We start from the raw sequence: 21,402 nt of genomic DNA on the forward strand, positions 1-21,402 counted from the left end.
TCATTCAAATAGCGGTATTGTTTGTTATGATGTAAACAAGTTTGTACTAAATTTTAATTATTTGAATAGTTAAATTTTGTGTCCGATTGAATCAGTTTAATTGTCTTGAATTTAGCGTTAAGCCTATGCTAATAGTAACATTTATTATAAGTGTTATTGTCAGCATTAGATAACACAGTGACATTTATTCGCGAAAATTTAACAATAACAAAAATGATTTTAAAACTTATTCGAATATATTTTAAGGAAATTGGAATGAGTTTAATTTTTTTTTTTTTTAATTTTTAAGATCAAATCAAAATTGAAATACTGTTTTTATCATATTTATTTTTTCAATTATTATTTTCTTTTCATAAACTTTATGTACAGAATAACAAATATAAGATTCATGTGCACCACAGATTCACACATTTGTTATAATTTTTTTTTTTCACAATAAGCATGCAACTTTCAAACTATTTTTTGTTTTTTTATAAATACAGCTATTTATACATATTTTCAAATATTTAAATCAAAATAATTGGAATATTCAAAAGTTTATAATTAAAAAATATACAGTTATAAATTTTCACATAATCCGTATTTCTTAGACTAGTCCAGAAAAATGGCAGCAGAATTTTTTTTAATATTTACATTGATTTTTTTAAAATATATACAACTTTTAGTCGTCCTGTAAACGTTTAAGAGTGTATTCTTAATAAATATGTAATGAATATGCAGTTTAGAATTACATAATAATGAGAACGATTAACCTAATACATAACATAAACTGGATCGGAGAACAATCAGTATTAACGTTTAAACTAAATTTTAAGGTAATCTTTTTACAGAAAAACTAAAAAGCAACATCCAAAATACAGTAAATTACTTACATTCATGGAAAAATTTCCCAAATGAATGTGCAAAAATGAGAAACCCAGGTTGAGGGGCCGTTGATGATTGATTCTCTTGAAAGCTTGTCGTCAAATATGCTTTTTCTCAAACAAAATACAGGTTATGTAATCTGAATTATATTTTTTAATTTTATATTGTTTGATCCTTTACGATTATTCGGTTAAAAACGTTTTTGAATCAATATATAATTCTTATTTTATGCAATTACAATTAGTCTTATTTAGATTCTTGTAGAATGTTAAAAACATGACGAAGAAGTTGGAAAAACTAATCTTAACAAATGATTAGCTAATTCTTGAAAACAGAAATTATTTTTTAAGTCATTGACTTTTTCATTAATCGTTTGAACACAAAATATTGATTTGTAGTTGTTGGATTTATTGTTTCAGACTTGTTTCTTTAGTGGTCCTACAATCCAAGGTCCTTTTCCCAGATGCTTTAACAGATAAAACATACAAGAGGTTCATAATGAATATGCTTAATTTACGGTTCATAAACAGTATTTGAAGTCGTTGGTAACTCATTTCCATCGTCGTAATCGAGATCCCGCTCTCTCTGTAAATTGGCCAGTCTCGCTTGCTGTAATTCCAGATGCTGCTTCCTCCATTTAATTCTTCGATTTTGAAACCAAACTTTAACTTGAGCCTCCGTTAAGTTCAATGAAGAAGCAAGATATAATCGTTCGGGTCCGACCATATATTGTTGTCTTTCGAATTCACTTTCCAAACGTTCTAATTGTTCTGGTGTGAAGATTGTCCTGACTCGTTTTGTTTTTCCCCCACTCGACGATTTTGTAGAACTGTTTCCATTAATTTCTCGAGTTCCTGTCGAAGTTTCACATTTAAGTGAAGATAAAATAATAATAAAAAAAGCTTTATAGGAAAACTCAAATTAATATTCTAAATCCGAATTGAATGCGGTTAGGATAGATCCAATAAAAGCATATGATAACGTTATCGAATTATGAAAGCTCTATCCTTAATAAAACATCTTGTTCATCGTATCATATTCAGATGCTTTATCTTAAAAATGTGATTTTGCACATGAAAAATATATATTATAGCATATCATCTATTCCCTATAACAGGTTGTCATGAAATTCAGATGTAGCACTTTACGGAAGCTAATAACAAATTTGCCTCTCCAACGAAAAAAAGAGGGGAAGAGAAAAGATAAAAGCAAAATAATTCGCTTCGGTGACGTCACCGCGACTGCAACAAAGATTCACATGATGAATGGAATTCGGTGATGCGCTGCATCAAAATGGTGGACGTTCCATTTACCACATTCATTCCGACCTTGTCAAAGCCCCAACAAGGCTAATCAAAGCAACTCAAATAATACAACTCGTCCCATTATCCTGGGACGGCATACCAGATCTCTAATATGTGGAGGGGAAAGGACCGGTGACAACAAGCGGGACAATTTGTCAGTCCTCTTATTGGAGTCAAGTGTTTTGACAAGTCGAACAGGGCTTTAAAAGATTCCTCCCTCCTAGCTTTCATGTCATCGTTAGAAAATGTCACACTATTGCTTCGCTTCTACGTTTCGGTTATTATGCATGTAATAATAGTATTTTTATTTCTTTTTTTCGATTTTTTTCTCTTTTTTTAATTTTAATATTGTTACTTTGATATATTTATGAAGAGATTATACCTGTTAAGTGCATCTTTATCGAATGAAACAGGTGGATATTTATATTACCTAAGGTTTATTTTTCGGTCAGTGATATTCAAATTTTAAAAACAGTATCTTCATTTTGATTAAAGGTTGAAGTTAAGTTGCAATATTTTATCTTTATGACACGTTTAGTCTTTTATATACATAACAATTCAAATTGAACGTTCACATAACAACAAATAAAGTCTATTATTTAAGATTTAGAAAAACGATTTGACCGAAACATGTATGCAATTTTAATTTAATCAATCGTGCACATCGAAAGGGCTTTTTATTAAGCTTTAAAAACGATACAAATTTGTAACAAACTAGGGGTAATTTCGATTGTCAATAGCCTCTATGTTGGGGGTTGTTAAACCATAATAGTTTAGACCACACCGTGTAACGCCCGAAGCTAAGGAAAGCAAGATCCCTCTTCTGTCCTTTTATCTGCGAAGTCTAATTGCGTGATTTATGATTATAAAGATTTGCTTAGTTTTATTATTTAAGTTATGCACTTATGTCGATTAACCAAATTAGCATATTATCATTATAGAATTCTTTGTTTTCATATACTGTAGTACTTATTAAATTATGCCTTCTATAAGAAATATTTTTGTAAAAAAAGTATTTTTATTTAGAAAAAAACATATATATGCAATCTTAAAATGCATCCTGTTGTTTCAAAGATTCAAAAATAGTGTAAATAGTCTGTTGTTTACTTATTAACAATCAGTGCATCACATTCTAGAGTAAGAAATAAGTAAGTCTTACGCTAGAGTAATTAAAAATTAATATTTATTTTAGGAAGAATTATACAGATTATGACAAAGATTATAAAGAAGGTTGCAGGGAGAAATCATTAAAAGAATAAATTTAAATATCCTCACCTTTAGCAGTAGAATCGGGTGATAGGGGTGAAGTAATCTGATAGCTTCTACTTTCGCATCCTCTGACCAGTTTCATCCTCGCACTCTCCTGAGAATGTTTATCATCCAGTCCTAAGATAGCTTCTATGGAAAATGGAGCCTTTTTAGAAGTTTTTCTGGATCGTTCGTTGTAAAAGGGAGAATTATAATTTTTTCCGATGTTACCGTAGGATACAGGAAGGACATTTTGCATACTGACTGCAATAACGGAATCATAGAAGGTGTTAGTGGAGGATGCATTTAGACTAGTGCTTCCATTGGATTCGCTGTATTGAGGACAAGTCAGACTGTAATGGAAAGGTAACATAGCTGTTTGCATTGTAGAAACGAGGGATATTCCCTCAACAAGTGACAGCAATTAACCACAGTAACGTCTCTACAATATCGGTTCTCCTTTTACTGTTTTTACAACGTCTGCCTCGATCAGGCCGAACCGTTAGCTCCTCCATCCAATAAGCGTTCGTCTGCAGCTGGTGGGCTGGCTCACGATCACCATTGGATAGTTTTCTCTTGTCTTTCCGGTCATTATTTAAGACTTGTTGACAGAAGCTCCATAATTTGAAAAAAAGAAAAGGTGTTTCTGGATTACGGAAAGTGTAAATTGTTTATTTAATAACCCATCATGTATATGATACTTTCTTTACCAGCGTTAAATGCTTTTTTACTTGCCTTTTAAACCAATAGGAAAAATAATGAAGTTGAGCGAACTATTGAACGGGAACCACTGATTGCATTGGCGATTTTATTTTTGTTCTTTTATTATGCTATTTTGGCTATTATAAAATTTATATAGAGATGTTTTATTACTATTATTTATATGGAATTTTACAAATTTTTATTATAAACCATTAACTTTTATATAGCCATGTGATCGCTAAAGTTGTCAACAAGAAATGTTTTATTGCTCATTTTCTCTTTTAATTTACAGTGATTTAAAGACTGTTTTTTGCTCATTGTAACTTTAGTTTTTTTTTCCAATTTACTTATTCATTAAAAAAGTATACTAGATTTTAAGTGAAAGGTTTATCCTCATTGTCACGCATCCAAATCGCTCTTCTTACAGTCACGCTTTGCAACATCCGGTCGGGTTTGAAATTACCGAAAACTTATCCGATGCAGGATGTGAAGGATATCTTGTATCATGTTTATTAAGTATTTTTAACAGAAAAAAAATTCTGATTTTGACTGATTTCTTAATTAGTCTAAAATACATTTTTCTATTTTTTAAACGTCAAAAGATACAGATGTAATTAATTGACGTATCTTTATGTTTTTATTTATGCAATATTACATTATCAAAAATGATAAAAGACGTCCTTATGATTAATTTTACTTAATTATTTATATCAAATTTAGGAACAATTTGTTCCGAAATAATTGTCAATGGAGAGTTTTATTGTATAATTAATTATATTCAATTAGAAATCTTTTCCTTTAACAAACTAGAGCTGTATATAAATCGAATGTGAATTCCTTAGCACTTTAGTTTTAGTTAAACAATAAGATAAGTCTAATTTTGAGGATTCACGTTATTGACTATGATTAATATAAGGGAGAAAGTATGGTTATATTGAGGTCAAAAAAAGGAACTAGATATGGAGAATGAAAAAAAGGCAAACGCGACCAGAGATAATAACAGTCAGGGTCAAATGACAGGCTGTCTGCAGCCATCTATTGAAAGACATGTAACTAGAGGAGAAAAGAACAGATTGAACAGAAGCCAAGCAATAACTAGACTGACGTGAATCCAGATGATTAAATACACTTGGCATGTTTAAGAATGAAAGCGAACCACATGTTGGATAGTTTCTACTCTATTATAATATCTTGTCTACTGCAATTTTCGTTTTGAGGCTTTTTTCCAGATTTTATACCGTTTGGCTATAGGCTAAATGATATCGATTGAAAATTGCTAGTCGTATCTGTTATGAAAAACAGATATTGCAGATATTGAACAGAAAATAACTATTAAGAAAGCTTACCTATCTTAATTTTAAAAGTATTAAGACAGAAAAACTAAATTAATATTAAAATGTGAGCTATTATATATAATTTGTGTAGTTGTTTAACAATTGTTACATGCAATTACAATCAATTGGGGTTCGGGTTTCCCTTATTTGTAAAATATTTAGAATCTATGAATTTGATTATATCGTATGAAACAATGTAATTTATAATTTATTAAATATTATAATTATTTAAATTATTTAAATATANTATATACAGTAGCTTTAATAATTGTTATATTCAACCAATGTTAATAATTAACCCATGTGATTAATTTTGTGAAGTATGTACTGCATTTATAAGCCCTCAATGTAAGCAATATATTTAAAAATTAATATAATTTTTATTAAGCTTAATTTGTGCAAAAAGTTTTTGAATTTATAATTTAATTTTAAGTTCATATATGATGATTGAACGAGAATAGGAAGTTATATTTATATATTAAATGTGGTAAGTTGACTTTTAAAGTATCTTCATATCTTCATTTATTAAGTTTGATAGAATGTTTTCGAAAAGAAAACTACTCAAGTTCAAACTTGACTTCTCCCGAGACATTAAAAAATAATTCAAATAAAATAGATTTAAAAGTATTATTCTGTTTCCTAATAAAACGATATAAAATGATTAAAATTAAGATGCATATGTTTTAAATTTAAAATCAATAAAAATTCTTAACACTCGAATTGATTTATTAACAGTTTAGTAAGCTAATGTAGAATATAACACGCAATTGTTTTATTTAAAAAAAGATTTTATGGCTCTAAATTGTACCAACTTAACTTGTATTTTAGGTTATTTTACAATTAAATTCTACCAAAGGATTTTTGTTGTTAGGCTTTACCTAATTCGTTGCATTAGCCTTAAGGGTTAGAATGTTTACGTTGTTCCTCTGTAAACGTTGTTGTTGTTTATAGTAATTTGAACGTAACAACTCTTTTTTACAATCGAAACAACAATAAAAGAATAGGTATCACGAATTGAGTGTGTCAGGTTGTTATGCGAACTGCTGATTTATAGGTTGTAGATGTAGCCCTCTTAGTATTTAGAATGGAATGGGTGTTAACGGACCAAAAATCTTGTGTTGGTGGAATTTATTGTCAAGCGTAACATGTAGCAAATAATTTATAACATTCTTGATTTTATTTTATAAGCCCTGTTGAAAGTGATGTTATGATATGTAATTTTAAATTAGGATACATATCATAACATAATCTCTTTAAATCAATGCATAAATCTAATTTTAATTAGATTTTTGCACTGAATTAAAGAGATCAGTAGTCTAGATACAAGTAAAATCACTTCTGTAAAAATTAAATTATACAAGAATGAAATTTACTTCTCTTTCTTTAATTTTAAATTAACTTTACTTTTTAATGCCATTTAAATGAAGAAGTCTTTTAAAATTAATTTGATCAGGCAAAAAAAAAAATTCCTTTTCTTTTAGATATTCGTTAAGTTAACGAATAAGCCTATTAAATATAATTAAAGCAAGAATTCAATTAATAAATAAAGAAATTAAATTCTCAGTTAAAGTTTTGGATTAATTTTGTAAAATGATTGTAATTAAGTCGAGTTTTTTTTTATTTTTATTACTTAAAAATGTTTCCAATTATGTTATATTATGGATCTGGTTTTAACAATTTGTTAATTAAAGCGATAAAATGAAAGGAAAGAAAATAAACAACATGGAAATTTATTTTTTTAAATTAATTTGTTAATTAAAAACTTCAACTAATTAGTAAATTATTAGATCCTTTAATCTATAGATACATTTCTTAAATAGTAAAGATACTTATTTCCACTTATTTTTAATTATTGTCTTTTAATAAAAAAAAGACAATTTAGTTTTAATTAAAGCAAAAAGTTTATAAATATTAAAAATTGATTAAACTTTCAAATAGTCCTACTATTAATTAAGTTAGGGAATGTCAAAATGCTAAAATGAAAAAGATTCTTAAAAATAAAAATCACAGTTTTTATTAAAATAAAAAAGAAGCAGTATGAAAGAAGGATTAAAACAAACAGATTTTTCTAATAATCTCAAAATATCTGCATCTTGGTGTAGCACTCCTCCGCTGATTGATTGGCTCATTTGGCTGCGTGTCTGCTGACAAACAAATACCTAGTCGCATACTTTGCTGCACTAGACAGAGCGGAATGTCGTGCGTTAACGTTAACAACAGAAAGTGTTTTAGCAATAAAGAACAACCGTCTCGATTTAAGAGTTTGTCACGTGATAAATTGCCATCGCCTCGGTGTTAATAAGACTCCATTGGACGATGCGGTAATATAGAGAAGCTCACCACCTCACTACTTCCTCCCACGTGACCGACCACCGACGTTATTACGACTCTTCAATCACTCTTCCTTCGGTACCCATTAGAAAGAGGTAATTGGGAAGGAGTGAACTATGTTGTTTTTAATTCGCTCTTTAAATGATAGCGCAGATAAACGGAAATTGTTTGATTTTAACTAGTTTAAATTCTCTCCGTTTTCCAAATTTTTATCGATTACTTTTAAAAATATTTTCTTATCTAAACACTGAATTTTTTTTTATCCTTTCAGGTTATAGATTCTTTACTTTTTTGTTTTCTTTTGGTATAAGAAAAACGCTTCGGGTTGGTTCGCCACGCATTTTGCGTATGAAATATATATTTCATATATGATTTAAACTGATATCGATGCTGATATGTCTTAAAATAAAAATATTTGTGGAAAGTACGCTTCTTCAAAACTTTGGTTATAATTCAGAGGAAATTTTTTTCCCTAAAATATTTTCTTTACAATGACAAATTGATATATAAAAATTCAAACATATTTTTTAAATACGAAATCAATTTTTCAATAAACGTTCAATATTTTAGTAATGGATATTAGGTTAAGTATTACAAGACATGTTTATTTTTTTTTACTATATTTGAGCATTGTGATTAAATTTGTGATTATTTTTAATTTATAAAATTGTTCTTTAGAAGAAAAGTTGCTTTTAAACGAAGCATTTTTATATAATTCAAAAACAATGAACAGATAAAAATTCATCGAAAAGCCTAGAATTTAATTTATCTCAATTACTTTGCAATTGAAATAAACTTTAAAATATAATTAATAAATAAGAATTTAAATGTTATTTTAAAGATTGTAGCTATATTTGTTTTCNTAGCTTCTTTTATAACTAAATACAAATAAAATTGCAAAATTTTACATTATAACAATGTAATTTGATTTTGAACACAAACAGAATATTTTGTAAATTTCACATACACTTAAAGGCCTTATACATTAGCCCTTTCAGTTCATATTTGCATTACAGGTACTGAAATCATAAAAAAGTTATATAGCTTTATATATAACTTTATATACAGTAGCTTTAATAATTGTTATATTCAACCAATGTTAATAATTAACCCATGTGATTAATTTTGTGAAGTATGTACTGCATTTATAAGCCCTCAATGTAAGCAATATATTTAAAAATTAATATAATTTTTATTAAGCTTAATTTGTGCAAAAAGTTTTTGAATTTATAATTTAATTTTAAGTTCATATATGATGATTGAACGAGAATAGGAAGTTATATTTATATATTAAATGTGGTAAGTTGACTTTTAAAGTATCTTCATATCTTCATTTATTAAGTTTGATAGAATGTTTTCGAAAAGAAAACTACTCAAGTTCAAACTTGACTTCTCCCGAGACATTAAAAAATAATTCAAATAAAATAGATTTAAAAGTATTATTCTGTTTCCTAATAAAACGATATAAAATGATTAAAATTAAGATGCATATGTTTTAAATTTAAAATCAATAAAAATTCTTAACACTCGAATTGATTTATTAACAGTTTAGTAAGCTAATGTAGAATATAACACGCAATTGTTTTATTTAAAAAAAGATTTTATGGCTCTAAATTGTACCAACTTAACTTGTATTTTAGGTTATTTTACAATTAAATTCTACCAAAGGATTTTTGTTGTTAGGCTTTACCTAATTCGTTGCATTAGCCTTAAGGGTTAGAATGTTTACGTTGTTCCTCTGTAAACGTTGTTGTTGTTTATAGTAATTTGAACGTAACAACTCTTTTTTACAATCGAAACAACAATAAAAGAATAGGTATCACGAATTGAGTGTGTCAGGTTGTTATGCGAACTGCTGATTTATAGGTTGTAGATGTAGCCCTCTTAGTATTTAGAATGGAATGGGTGTTAACGGACCAAAAATCTTGTGTTGGTGGAATTTATTGTCAAGCGTAACATGTAGCAAATAATTTATAACATTCTTGATTTTATTTTATAAGCCCTGTTGAAAGTGATGTTATGATATGTAATTTTAAATTAGGATACATATCATAACATAATCTCTTTAAATCAATGCATAAATCTAATTTTAATTAGATTTTTGCACTGAATTAAAGAGATCAGTAGTCTAGATACAAGTAAAATCACTTCTGTAAAAATTAAATTATACAAGAATGAAATTTACTTCTCTTTCTTTAATTTTAAATTAACTTTACTTTTTAATGCCATTTAAATGAAGAAGTCTTTTAAAATTAATTTGATCAGGCAAAAAAAAAATTCCTTTTCTTTTAGATATTCGTTAAGTTAACGAATAAGCCTATTAAATATAATTAAAGCAAGAATTCAATTAATAAATAAAGAAATTAAATTCTCAGTTAAAGTTTTGGATTAATTTTGTAAAATGATTGTAATTAAGTCGAGTTTTTTTTTATTTTTATTACTTAAAAATGTTTCCAATTATGTTATATTATGGATCTTGTTTTAACAATTTGTTAATTAAAGCGATAAAATGAAAGGAAAGAAAATAAACAACATGGAAATTTATTTTTTTAAATTAATTTGTTAATTAAAAACTTCAACTAATTAGTAAATTATTAGATCCTTTAATCTATAGATACATTTCTTAAATAGTAAAGATACTTATTTCCACTTATTTTTAATTATTGTCTTTTAATAAAAAAAAGACAATTTAGTTTTAATTAAAGCAAAAAGTTTATAAATATTAAAAATTGATTAAACTTTCAAATAGTCCTACTATTAATTAAGTTAGGGAATGTCAAAATGCTAAAATGAAAAAGATTCTTAAAAATAAAAATCACAGTTTTTATTAAAATANTACATTTGCATTACATATTAACTTTTATTAAGTAAGATAATGCTTAACACAATCAATTTGAATTGATATTGGCTATATATATATCTGCATTTATTCTTTTATGTTGAATTTTAAACTTAATTTTAAACAAAATAAGCTGTGACAAATGAAAAATCCTCTTGTCATTAGTGACGCCCAGGAACAATTAGGATGCTGACGGCAGTAGTCTAATGTCTTCAGCTATATAGGCTATAGACGTGGGAAGCAACATCTTCTAAACAATACTATCCCCGGCTATAAACTCCTAAACAGAAAAGCAAAAACTAGTTTACTTTTGTCTTCAAAAATCTAATGATTAGTCTAAATAGCCTAGGAGGGGACAGACGGGAAACTTCAAACATTTCGGAGTTTTTGAGGTCTCAGGTCATTAGGTTTAAAAGCCATTAGAAGGGTTGTTCTGACCCAATAAGCTACTTGAATCTACCAAGGTCGTAGCTTAATTGTATCATTCAACCTATAGAAAGCGTTAACGACATTCGTTCGTTTTGACTTCTGGTAGCAACATATAGGCCTACAGTAATAAACAAAACTTATGTCAATATTGAATTCGAGGTTTTGCTTCCGTATTTCTGAATGAAATGTCACGAACAAATAATCCAGCTGCCGATTAATTTCTAGAGGGAAAAGCAAGATAAGATAAGATCTGTTGGTGCACAATAAAATAGAATATCATGTGTCACATGTAATTATTGTTTGCTTACCTTTTCCCATCGAATCTGTGCTTATTTTCTTTTCTTTTTTTCCAATAACAACTCTGTAATTTAATATTCTTTCTATTATGTATGCACGATTCTAGTTTAGTCGTGAATAATCATGTTGTAAATTGATTTTACTTATTTATTTTTCTCTACGCTAAAAATCAACTAAATAAGCAAATAGAGAAGTAAATACATTATTTTATACATTCAGCTGAATTTCAAATTAAAAAATTTTTGAAGAGATAAAGTGTAAATATCTCGTTTTCGAGATGCAAGGATATGATTTCTTTCTCTAAATCAGATTCTGCAGACAAGTTAGAATCAATTAATACAATTGAACTTGAGCTTCTAATCAATATCTCTTTTTTTCAGAATGTTATGTTCTCAAATGTTATATAAAATATGCGATTTCATATAGAAAAATGTTTAAAATTTACAGAAAAAAATTTAAAAAAAAACTAAATTGCCATCAGAACATTCTCACCAATAGAAAGAGTTTTCAAAGAAGCAGTTTGCGGTTTTCTTAACGATATCTCTAACAGTGTTAGCTAGGGGGTCCTAATTGGGGTTGTTAAAAGACGAAATTGAGGGCTATAGCACCCTAGGCTAGCTACTGGGTGGCCGATCCTTTCTCACGGTCTTACAAGCTGTAAAGAGGCATTTTCCTTACCACCAAACGCTTATTCTTTATAAATCCATTTATATTGTTCCATATTTTGTAATTTTAATATTTAAATTAATATTGCATCATTTTTTCAAAATGTATTACTGGAGACCAGGGCCATCGAGAGGAGGAAAGCTAGGGGGATTTTCCCTGGATCCGGAGAAAACTTAGGGACCCGCATTGATTCCTATCCCCTAGAAAATTAACGTTATTTTTACTAACAGAAAATAAAATCTTTAAGATTGCTTTTTATTGATAAACGTTCTACGTATTTCATTTGGGTACCCTAGATAGTAGACTGCCCTTGTAACAGCTCGGCCATCCGGTCTTCGAGCTAATTGGCTTGGGAACATCTAAAAAAATAAAAGGCTAAACAGGTCCGCTAAGAGAAAAGGGGGCCGCTCTACTGGCCCCATACACCTTAAGTGGAACGATATTCGAGTCTCCAACGTATATTCGAATATCTTTTTACTTAATGAGTACAGAGAAGTAAACTATTTAGATATTAGAATAAGTTACTTTCCATAATTAGCAGAGTCAGTGGAAAAGGTTTCAAGTTTTGACATTTATCCGCAACTAATAAACATTTTTACTAGTTGACGATAATTTTCACAAACAAGATTTTTTGCAATAAACTTGATTATACACAGCAAGATAATTTTACTATTTAAAGACAAGTATAATTCATAGAATTGAAAATTTGTTCGTCATGTTAATGCTGACAATTATAAATATCTATCAAAGAGACGATATAAACACATTTCTTTCTGACCAGTTAACAATATAATAATAATAATAATAAAAAATGGAAACATCGAATATTTATTTCATATTTGCTTGTTCATTTGATAAAAGTCTATGTAGTTTTTGGTGTTGTATGATGTTTTTAACGATTTTACTTAGTTTTATGCTTACATGAATTTGTGTAGGGCAAAGGAGACATTTCTGCTTCACTTATCACCCACCTGGTCTAGGGGAGAAGAATACAAACTAAGAAAGATCGATAACTTAATTAAAATGCATTTCCTAGCGGTTAAATGACGAAATTTATGTTTTTCAAATTTATTACTAGTATAATTAAAAAGTCTTGGAATAAATTCTTTGTGGCGATCGAATATACCAAAGAAATTTCATCAAAACAAGTCAACATGAAAGCGAATTCAGCACCATCTGTATATAGGAAAATGAATTAAATGTTTTCCGAAAAGATATTTAATTTTATAAACAAATGAAACACATTTGTACATCCTCCACTATTTTGAAAGATGTATCACCTATCTCATCTAAAAAATTAAGTTTAAAATTTTGTTTTAATTAATAGACTATAAGAAAATACGAAAGTCTAATATACATACTTTAATAAAACTTTTCTTTGAAAAACGAAAAAAACAACTTATTACTACTGTAAGCATAGGCCTATATTAATTTATAAGCATCCGTTCTATTTACCAAACATACATGGAATTGATACCAATACCTTTTTGAATTTACAACTAATAATGTAAAATTGGTAAATTCAGAAGGATTTAAATATCAGATTCGCAAATGAAATATCGGACTTCTAATTGTACATTTTTTTAAAATCCTCTTTGCTCTGTAGGCACTAAGAAGCACACCAAACCCCTATATAACGACGTCTATGTCAGTAGCTTTTACGAGTTAGTGATACGCAAAACATTCAGGAAATCCAGCACCCTTATGTATTGTCCTTTATAGCAAGGCTGCAAATAGCCATTTTCTAGCAAGATAATATTCAGTCATACACAGCTAGGGTTTCCTAGGAATATCGCCGTCATTTCCACATATTGCCACACTTCGTTGACTACCCAATCTGAAGATCTGTTGCCCATCAAGCATTTGCAGGACCAGATGGGATGCAAACTTCGGCCATTAAAAGTGTGAGAGATTTGGAGAAGCCATTGCCACATCTGTGGGAAAATCTATTTCAGGATAGCATACGGTGTTTTTTTTTTAACTCTTTTCGCCTTGTGGGCACTAAAAGGACATCTTTTAGCAAGACCATTAGGGATTCGGCGAGGTGGTGAGGGACGGGGCCGACATATCCGGTCGGCCCCGTTCCTCACCACCGTCCGTATCACCACGTCTGCATTCGATCCCAGGTCCCCCAGAGTAGTAGTCTACAACCTTGACCGTTCGGCCATCCGGTCGTCTAAGCATATGGTGTTTGTAGCTTAGAAGCAGAAGGCTCCAATTAACTATATATAAACTTCCGATGGAAACCGGAAGTTACGTTTTTCAATTCAAAACTTCCACCTCCCGAAAGCAGTTAATAGATGACCGGCAGGACTCTATTGTTAAAGGAAAGTATGATGTACAGAGGCAAGACACTACTCATTTGAGGTGGAGAGCGCATATTTCAAATTAAATGATTTTAAAATATGATTAAAAATTGCAGCTCGGCATTGTGACGATGTCACAATAAATAACTGCTTGTAGTAACAGTTTGTTTGAGAAAACTTTGGTTTCAATTTGTGAAAATATTTACAATGGAAAAGCACATTTCGACCTTTGTCATGTTACGAACCACAATATTGAAGTTAAAATCCTTCTAACAGGTAATAAGGAGTTAATAAATGTGGGAAATGGAAGAAACTTTGCATTTGCCCATGAAAAATAGACAAAGAAAGCATGCCAGTAAGTGCACGAGACTGATATGTAAAAACTACATCATTAGGATGTGTACAAATTGTGCACTATATCCATCATTGTGCATAACAAAAGTATATTAAGACGAACTAACCTTTTGTTCGTTATGTTGGAGACAACAACTTTAGACACTGAAGCTGTGAGACCGAAGAGGGATTAGAAAATTACCAATCCGAAATGCATTGTTAAATAGCGATATAAAGAGAACTGTTTTAATCTCGGTCTCTGTTAGCTGTGCATAATTAAGAAAGACATGATAAATATTACTAGTCTCACTATTGGAAGAAGAAACCTTCACTTATAACTTTTTATACGCTCTCCAGCCTGACGAAATAGTCAGGCTGGAGAGTTAACTACCGTTCTTTTCCCGAAGGCTTTGTACATTTCTAACCTTACAAGTTGTTTCGACCGAGGCACTATTTTTTCTCGATAGCATCTTTTTCGTTTCTAAGGAGTGAGGAAATTGTAGGGTTCTTCTAAAATCCTACAATTTCCTCACTCCTTAGAATTATATGCTTACTACATCGGGATATCTCCTTATAGATGGAACAGAGGGATTCTCGTGACTACCACACCGTGTGACACAACTGCCTGGGCTGAAACATTCGGAAAGGATAGATATCTACAAACTGTTCGAGATAAGGACGGCATGAATATAGATAGTCCATTTATATGTTACTGTAGGCCTATTATCATGCAATTTAGCAAAATCGCTGTAGAGGAAATTGCCGTCAACTTTGATGTTTGATGTTTGAAGAAGAAAATTACATGGAAACAAATGAATTTTATTCAAAATGTTATTCAAAATTACAAAAGCTCAAATTTATGCCAATTAAAACTTTTTATAACGATTTGACTAAACGGCGTTCAGTAACATCACGATAATTTAAAATATATTTCGATATAAACATAGATGACGCTATCGTTTCGTTACATTATTACTGTATTTCTAACATCAAAGTTGACGGCAATTTCCTCTACAGCGATTTTGCTAAATTGCATGATAATAGGCCTACGGTAACATATAAATGGACTATCTATATTCATGCCGTCCTTATCTCGAACAGTTTGTAGATATCTATCCTTTCCGAATGTTTCAGCCCAGGCAGTTGTGTCACACGGTGAGGTAGTTACCTACGAGAATCCCTCTGTTCCATCTATAAGGAGTTAGCCCGATGTAGTAAGCATATAATTCTAAGGAGTGAGGAAATTGTAGGATTTTAGAAGAACCCTACAATTTCCCCACTCCTTAGAAACGAAAAAGATGCTATCGAGAGAAAATAGTGCTTCGGTTGAAACAACTTGAAAGGTTAGAAATATACAAAGACTTCGGGAAAAGGACGGTAGTTAATATACAATATATCAGCTCTAGATTTCATAATTAGTTTTACGAAAATAACTTATATTTTGTTAATATTATAACGATGTCAATGTACTATTTTTTATAGAAACACGTAAAATTTAATAGAAGTATTTTAAATAATAATTGCCAATTAAAAACATAATTTTAATATTTAAAAATCATAATCAAATACAAATACGATAAATGCCGAATCAAATTATATAAAATTTTGTATAAAATGCCGTAGGTTAATTGTAAAATCAGTCTTTTTGTCGAAAAGTATTTTTATTACAATTAGGCTGAAAAATCATAGCTCTTTTGTAATAGGGCTAGAAAATTGCAGTCTTTATGTAATAGTTACAACTGATTATGAAAGGGCTAACTAACTCTAGTCACAGTCATATCTGGTAATTACCACCAAAAAATGAAAATTTGCAATTGTTTTAAAAGTAAAAAATATATAAATTTATTGTTAGAAAAATAACAATTACAAAACTAGTCATTACAAAGTTTTTTGAAAAAAGAAAAAAACGTAAAAATACTTTACAGTAGGCTGTAATAAAACGACATTTTTAAAGTAGGATATGGAATATATTATAGGCTAGTTAAATATGTTTGTCTCGTTCACAAAATGAAAAGAAGAATATTCCGTTATTGTTTGTACTTGTCAACGATTATTTTAATAAAAGCTATCTACTTATTCTCGCTATTTATTAGCATTCGTCAGACTTGAATGACACTGAATTGCACTTAGTTCCTTTTTGTAGCAAGCACATCTCTGTGCAACCCTGTGTTGTTGATGGCTTGCGAAGCCTGCCCTCCAAATGGTGACCGAGTAACTACTTCTCGTAGTGAAATGGTTTTATCTGGAATTGTCCTTAAAAATGATAACATTGAGTTCTGAATTTCATTTCGTGAAAACCAATTTTTAATTATCCAAGCTTCAGTTCTGACGCTATACACTCCATTTCTAAAGACTATTATCTTTCCTTTAACATTTTCAATGTCAAGTGGTCCGCGATCAATTTTTGAAACTGCTACTGTCACAGAGCTATCAACATCCAAAGTAGAGAGTTTTTTGCCGGCTGATTATAATTTTTTCTGCTGCATGTTTAATATTTTTATACAACTTTAGACGGAAATATTAAGTTCACTTTGACAAGTTGAACATCGCACTTCACCTTCAGTACAATTGGGCTGAAATTTGAAAAAAATTATAGACTTATCAATTCCCACAATCAGTTGTCCGACCGTTGTCTATCTGTCTGTTCTTCGTTAATCTCGAGAACGGTATTAGATAAATGAAAGTCGAGAACAGCTACCGAAAGCTTAAGGTCAGGAGGACCCGATTCTGGTCTATACCGTAAGTCATGTGATTTTAATTAAAAATTTCTCCAGAATGGAGTTGCATAGATATCCGGCATGACTCGGTTGTTATCAGAAAAAGTATGATGTACAGTACAGGGGCAATACCCTACTAACTTGAGATCGAGAGCGTATATCTATATATATAAAAATGAATGTATGTCTGTGTGTGTGTCCTATGTCCTTCATGCATTACCACACCGTTTATCCGATTGCCGTGAAACTTTGGGAAGTTGTTTAATATACTCTGGCGAAGGTTTGTGGCATAGTACGATTGCCATAAAACTTTGGAAAGTTTTTTTTAATTTTTTAATACACTCCCGCGAAGTACATTTATCCTACGATAGATGGCGCGCGTTTACACGAGCATTCGCGCACAGTGTGTTAGATCGATTTCAAATTGTGAAGACCATTTCCCCCTTTCAAAAAATATCTCTATATATGCATTTGTTATTTACGATATTTGTAATAATTTTTGTTTAATCACTTTATTTCAACTTTTTTTTTTGCTAATTATGTATTCGCTCGAACTTCTAAAACCTTAACTGTACCCCGAACAACAACCGAAGTTGTAGGAAGAAATTCGCGTATTTTACCAATCTAGGTATCCCCCCTTTTCCAAATTTTAATATCGACTCAAAATAATTTAAAAAGACAAATTACAATAAAACGGTTTATTATCCAACTATCAGAAATTTCACAACATGCCAAGGAAGAGAGGAAGGAGCAATTAAATAATTAAAATTATAAAGGATTAAAAAATATATATATAAATGGGGAATATCGCGCTTTTGACAATCGCTGCAAGTGTGTGGGCTAAATTTGGAGAATCCGTGCTTCTCGCATGGACAACTGTATGTGGCCAGCTCACGCGTCGGAAAACCTTCCGATTTATTCGTGTACGCACCAGACGGAAAAACAAAAAATATCGTGTATCCACGAGCACTCCAATAAATAAATAGAATTGAAACAACACTTTGAAATATTTTCCCGATGAAAATGAATAATAATAATAATAAGTTTCAATAAAAATGATAAAATGAAAATTTAATTTTATCATTACGAGTTTGCTTGCATTTCGTTTCTTCTGAGATCGCAGCAATGCGCGACGGGTAAGCTAGTTTTAAATAAAATAAATTAAAAATATGATTAAAAATTGCAGACCGGCATAGTGACGACGTCAAAATAATTAGAATTATTTTATCTGAGTCCATTTTCATTGTCTGCTGGTTGGAAGAACATTTCACCAGCACTATTCTCTGATGGTCCGCTTATGTCAGGTAGTGAAACGTTTCTGATGTGCTTGTAATCCCAAACCCATGTCCTGTTTTAATAGTATCATTTTGAGTATTTCCTGTGTTATTGAGTCCAATTTTCGGATTGCAACCAAAACGAGCTCGGTACGGCGATTTCCCGATAATCCGACGTAGAGAGCAATTCTTCCATTGTACGAAGTAGCAGCCAATGCACCACTTTGTTGAAATGTTTTCCTGCATCCAACTACAAACCATGTTTTCAATTTCTTGGTTGCTTCTTTCTATACTCCCTTGAGTCTGTGGATGACGTGGAGGCCAAGCACGATAACGTATTCTGGCCAGAGTGATATCAATTTCTGAATGATATTTCACAGAAATTCTCGACCACCGTTACTTTGAAGGATGTGTGGAGCTCCAAATTCAATAAATATTTTAAAGAGTTTTAAGGGTACTCCTGCTACTCTTTCAGAGTTTAATGGCCTTAAATGAACAAACTTAGTAGCATTATCTTGATAATTCAAAAGCCATTTGAACTGTCCATCAGCGAATGACTTCAGATCAATTAAATCAACTTGGCCTCTTACATTAAAATCTTTTGAGACAATCAGTAGACTAACAAAACCTTTACGAAATTGTGATATTCAGGAAGACACTTCATTAGAGAAACAAATTCATTTTCACCGGCTTTCAAATTCACCGGCTTTGAAATTGAATACTTATTTTTAAAGCATAATCATTTTATCCCGGCCTCCATGACCACAAGTCCTCTGAATTTCTAACAACTTTTCATAATATTCATCAAAAGGTAGAATAATCATGATTGACTCAGTTTGATCTTTATGCTTAATTATCAAGTTTTATTTTCGTCCAATATCCATAACATCATAATGTTAGTACTATACACACACAAATAATCTTTATTTTTTTCCCGACACCGCCAGGCACAGTCGGGTAAAGTACAAAGTGGTTTCTTTTTGGCTTATAAATGGCAAGATTCCGAAATTAAAATAGAAACGATCAGGTGTAATGCCACGTTCTTGTGGCAAACAAACGACTTTCAGAACTTGGGTCAGGAACCATGTAGGGTCATCGCATATGACAACTAGCTAGCCGGTAACTAGAACTAGCTTTATGTGGCACATAAAGCTAGTTCTAGTTACCGGATGCAAGTCCTGTCAAAATACCGCTTGATAAGGTTTTTTAGCAGGAAGTAGTTATCTTTGTTCTCAAGAGACTCAGATCGCAGGGCCAATTCACATTCTAGCATGCAACTTAAGTTTCACAAGTTGCCTTATGTCATGAAGCATCGGGCATGCATAGATGTAGTGCCAAACCCCGTCCTCTTCTCTACAATAACGGCACAGCTTTGAACTTGTCTTATGGAATCGACAGAGATACGTGTTGAACTTCTCGTGTCTCCTGAGAAACTGAGTCACATGAAAGTTTGGACTAAATTACCAACTGTGAGATGCCGTTCGATGCTTGGAAAGAAGCTCCTGGAGATGTGATCCTGGGAATAGATTCCCACTCGTGCCGACAAATCTCAATCATTTCCTTACGAAGGAGAAGATTAAATCGCGAGGCTGGAAGAATACAGTTGTCAGAGATGTCACGACAGTCGGCGGCAGCCCGCGCTATCTGGTCACTTCTCTCATTCCTTGGAGTATCACAGTGCCCTCTGGCCCACCCAATAGAAAAACTGTTGAAACTAGTTGATATGATGTTAATCGCCCTTCCAACAAGATTCTCCTCGCACCAACGGACTGCCAAAAGAAAGGCAAGGACCTCAGCCTGGAAGACGGAGCACTCCGGATGAAGAACACGTGTCAAAAAAATATGTTTTCCTCCCGAAAACACAGAAAAAGCACACCCAGTGCCATTACGTATTCTTAATCCATCGGTAAAAACTTCCACGTCTAGTAAATAACCCTGTCTTGCATATAGCCCCTCCTATGGGTTAGATGTGGAAGTTCATCTACTTTTCTGTTAACCTCGTACGTTGCCGAAGGGAAGAAGAAGGCTCCAATATCGACTTCGAACCCTCTGGAGATAAAATATTGCTTAGCAGTCTGCTGAAGCTGCAGATGGATGGGCTTTTTGGCAATGACCTTCAGGGACTGATTGGAGGCAGGTTTCTTTAATGACTGCTCTCTACCCTCATAGAATTAATTTATTTTCATATAAAACTCTTTTTTCAATTTGTTTCGTTATTTCCTAAAGCACTATTTGTAATACGGCTAGAAGCTTGCAGCTCTTATGTAATAGTTACAATTGATTACAAAATGGTTTACTAATTCTAGATATTTTGTAAAAAGACTGACTCGTCCAGCCATATCGTAAAACATTCCCGGCCGCCAAGAGGCGTCTTTTAGACAAGATGGCGATCTTCTCAGGAAACGTAGTTAATTCGGAAGATGGTTATTCTGCTGTTTTAAACATTCTTATGTTTGAAAAAGCAGAAAAATCATCTTGTCTAAAAGACGCCTCTTGGCAGCTGGGAATATTTTACAATATGGCTGGACGAGTCAGTCTTTTTACAAAACAGCTGGAATTAGTAAGCCATTTCGTAATCAATTGTAACTATTACAAAATGGCTGCAAGCTTCTAGCCGTATTGCAAAATGGCTATGATTCGTCAGCCTAATTCTAATAACAACGTTTTTTCGATAAAAAAAGGCGACGTTTTGTAAAAAAGACTAATTTTACAATTATCCTGAGATATTGCGTACATGTTGGAATAAAAAACAAAAAGA

General features: G+C 31.1%; 1 protein-coding gene across 1 annotated transcript; it reads right to left on the reverse strand.

The window, feature by feature from the left end:
• Positions 1-906: 906 nt before the first annotated feature.
• LOC111621034 (homeobox protein slou-like) lies at positions 907-3,854 on the reverse strand. Its single transcript, XM_023363075.1, has 2 exons — positions 3,444-3,854; positions 907-1,748 (listed from the first exon to the last, which is right to left on the reverse strand). Exons 1-2 carry the CDS (start codon positions 3,799-3,801, stop codon positions 1,378-1,380), a joined length of 729 nt encoding a protein of 242 aa, XP_023218843.1. The 5' UTR covers positions 3,802-3,854; the 3' UTR covers positions 907-1,377.
• Positions 3,855-21,402: the final 17,548 nt, after the last annotated feature.

Source organism: Centruroides sculpturatus, unplaced genomic scaffold, assembly GCF_000671375.1.
Source record: "Centruroides sculpturatus isolate CEXI.00-Female unplaced genomic scaffold, Cexi_2.0 scaffold324, whole genome shotgun sequence".
NCBI classification, from domain to species: Eukaryota; Metazoa; Arthropoda; class Arachnida; order Scorpiones; family Buthidae; genus Centruroides; species Centruroides sculpturatus.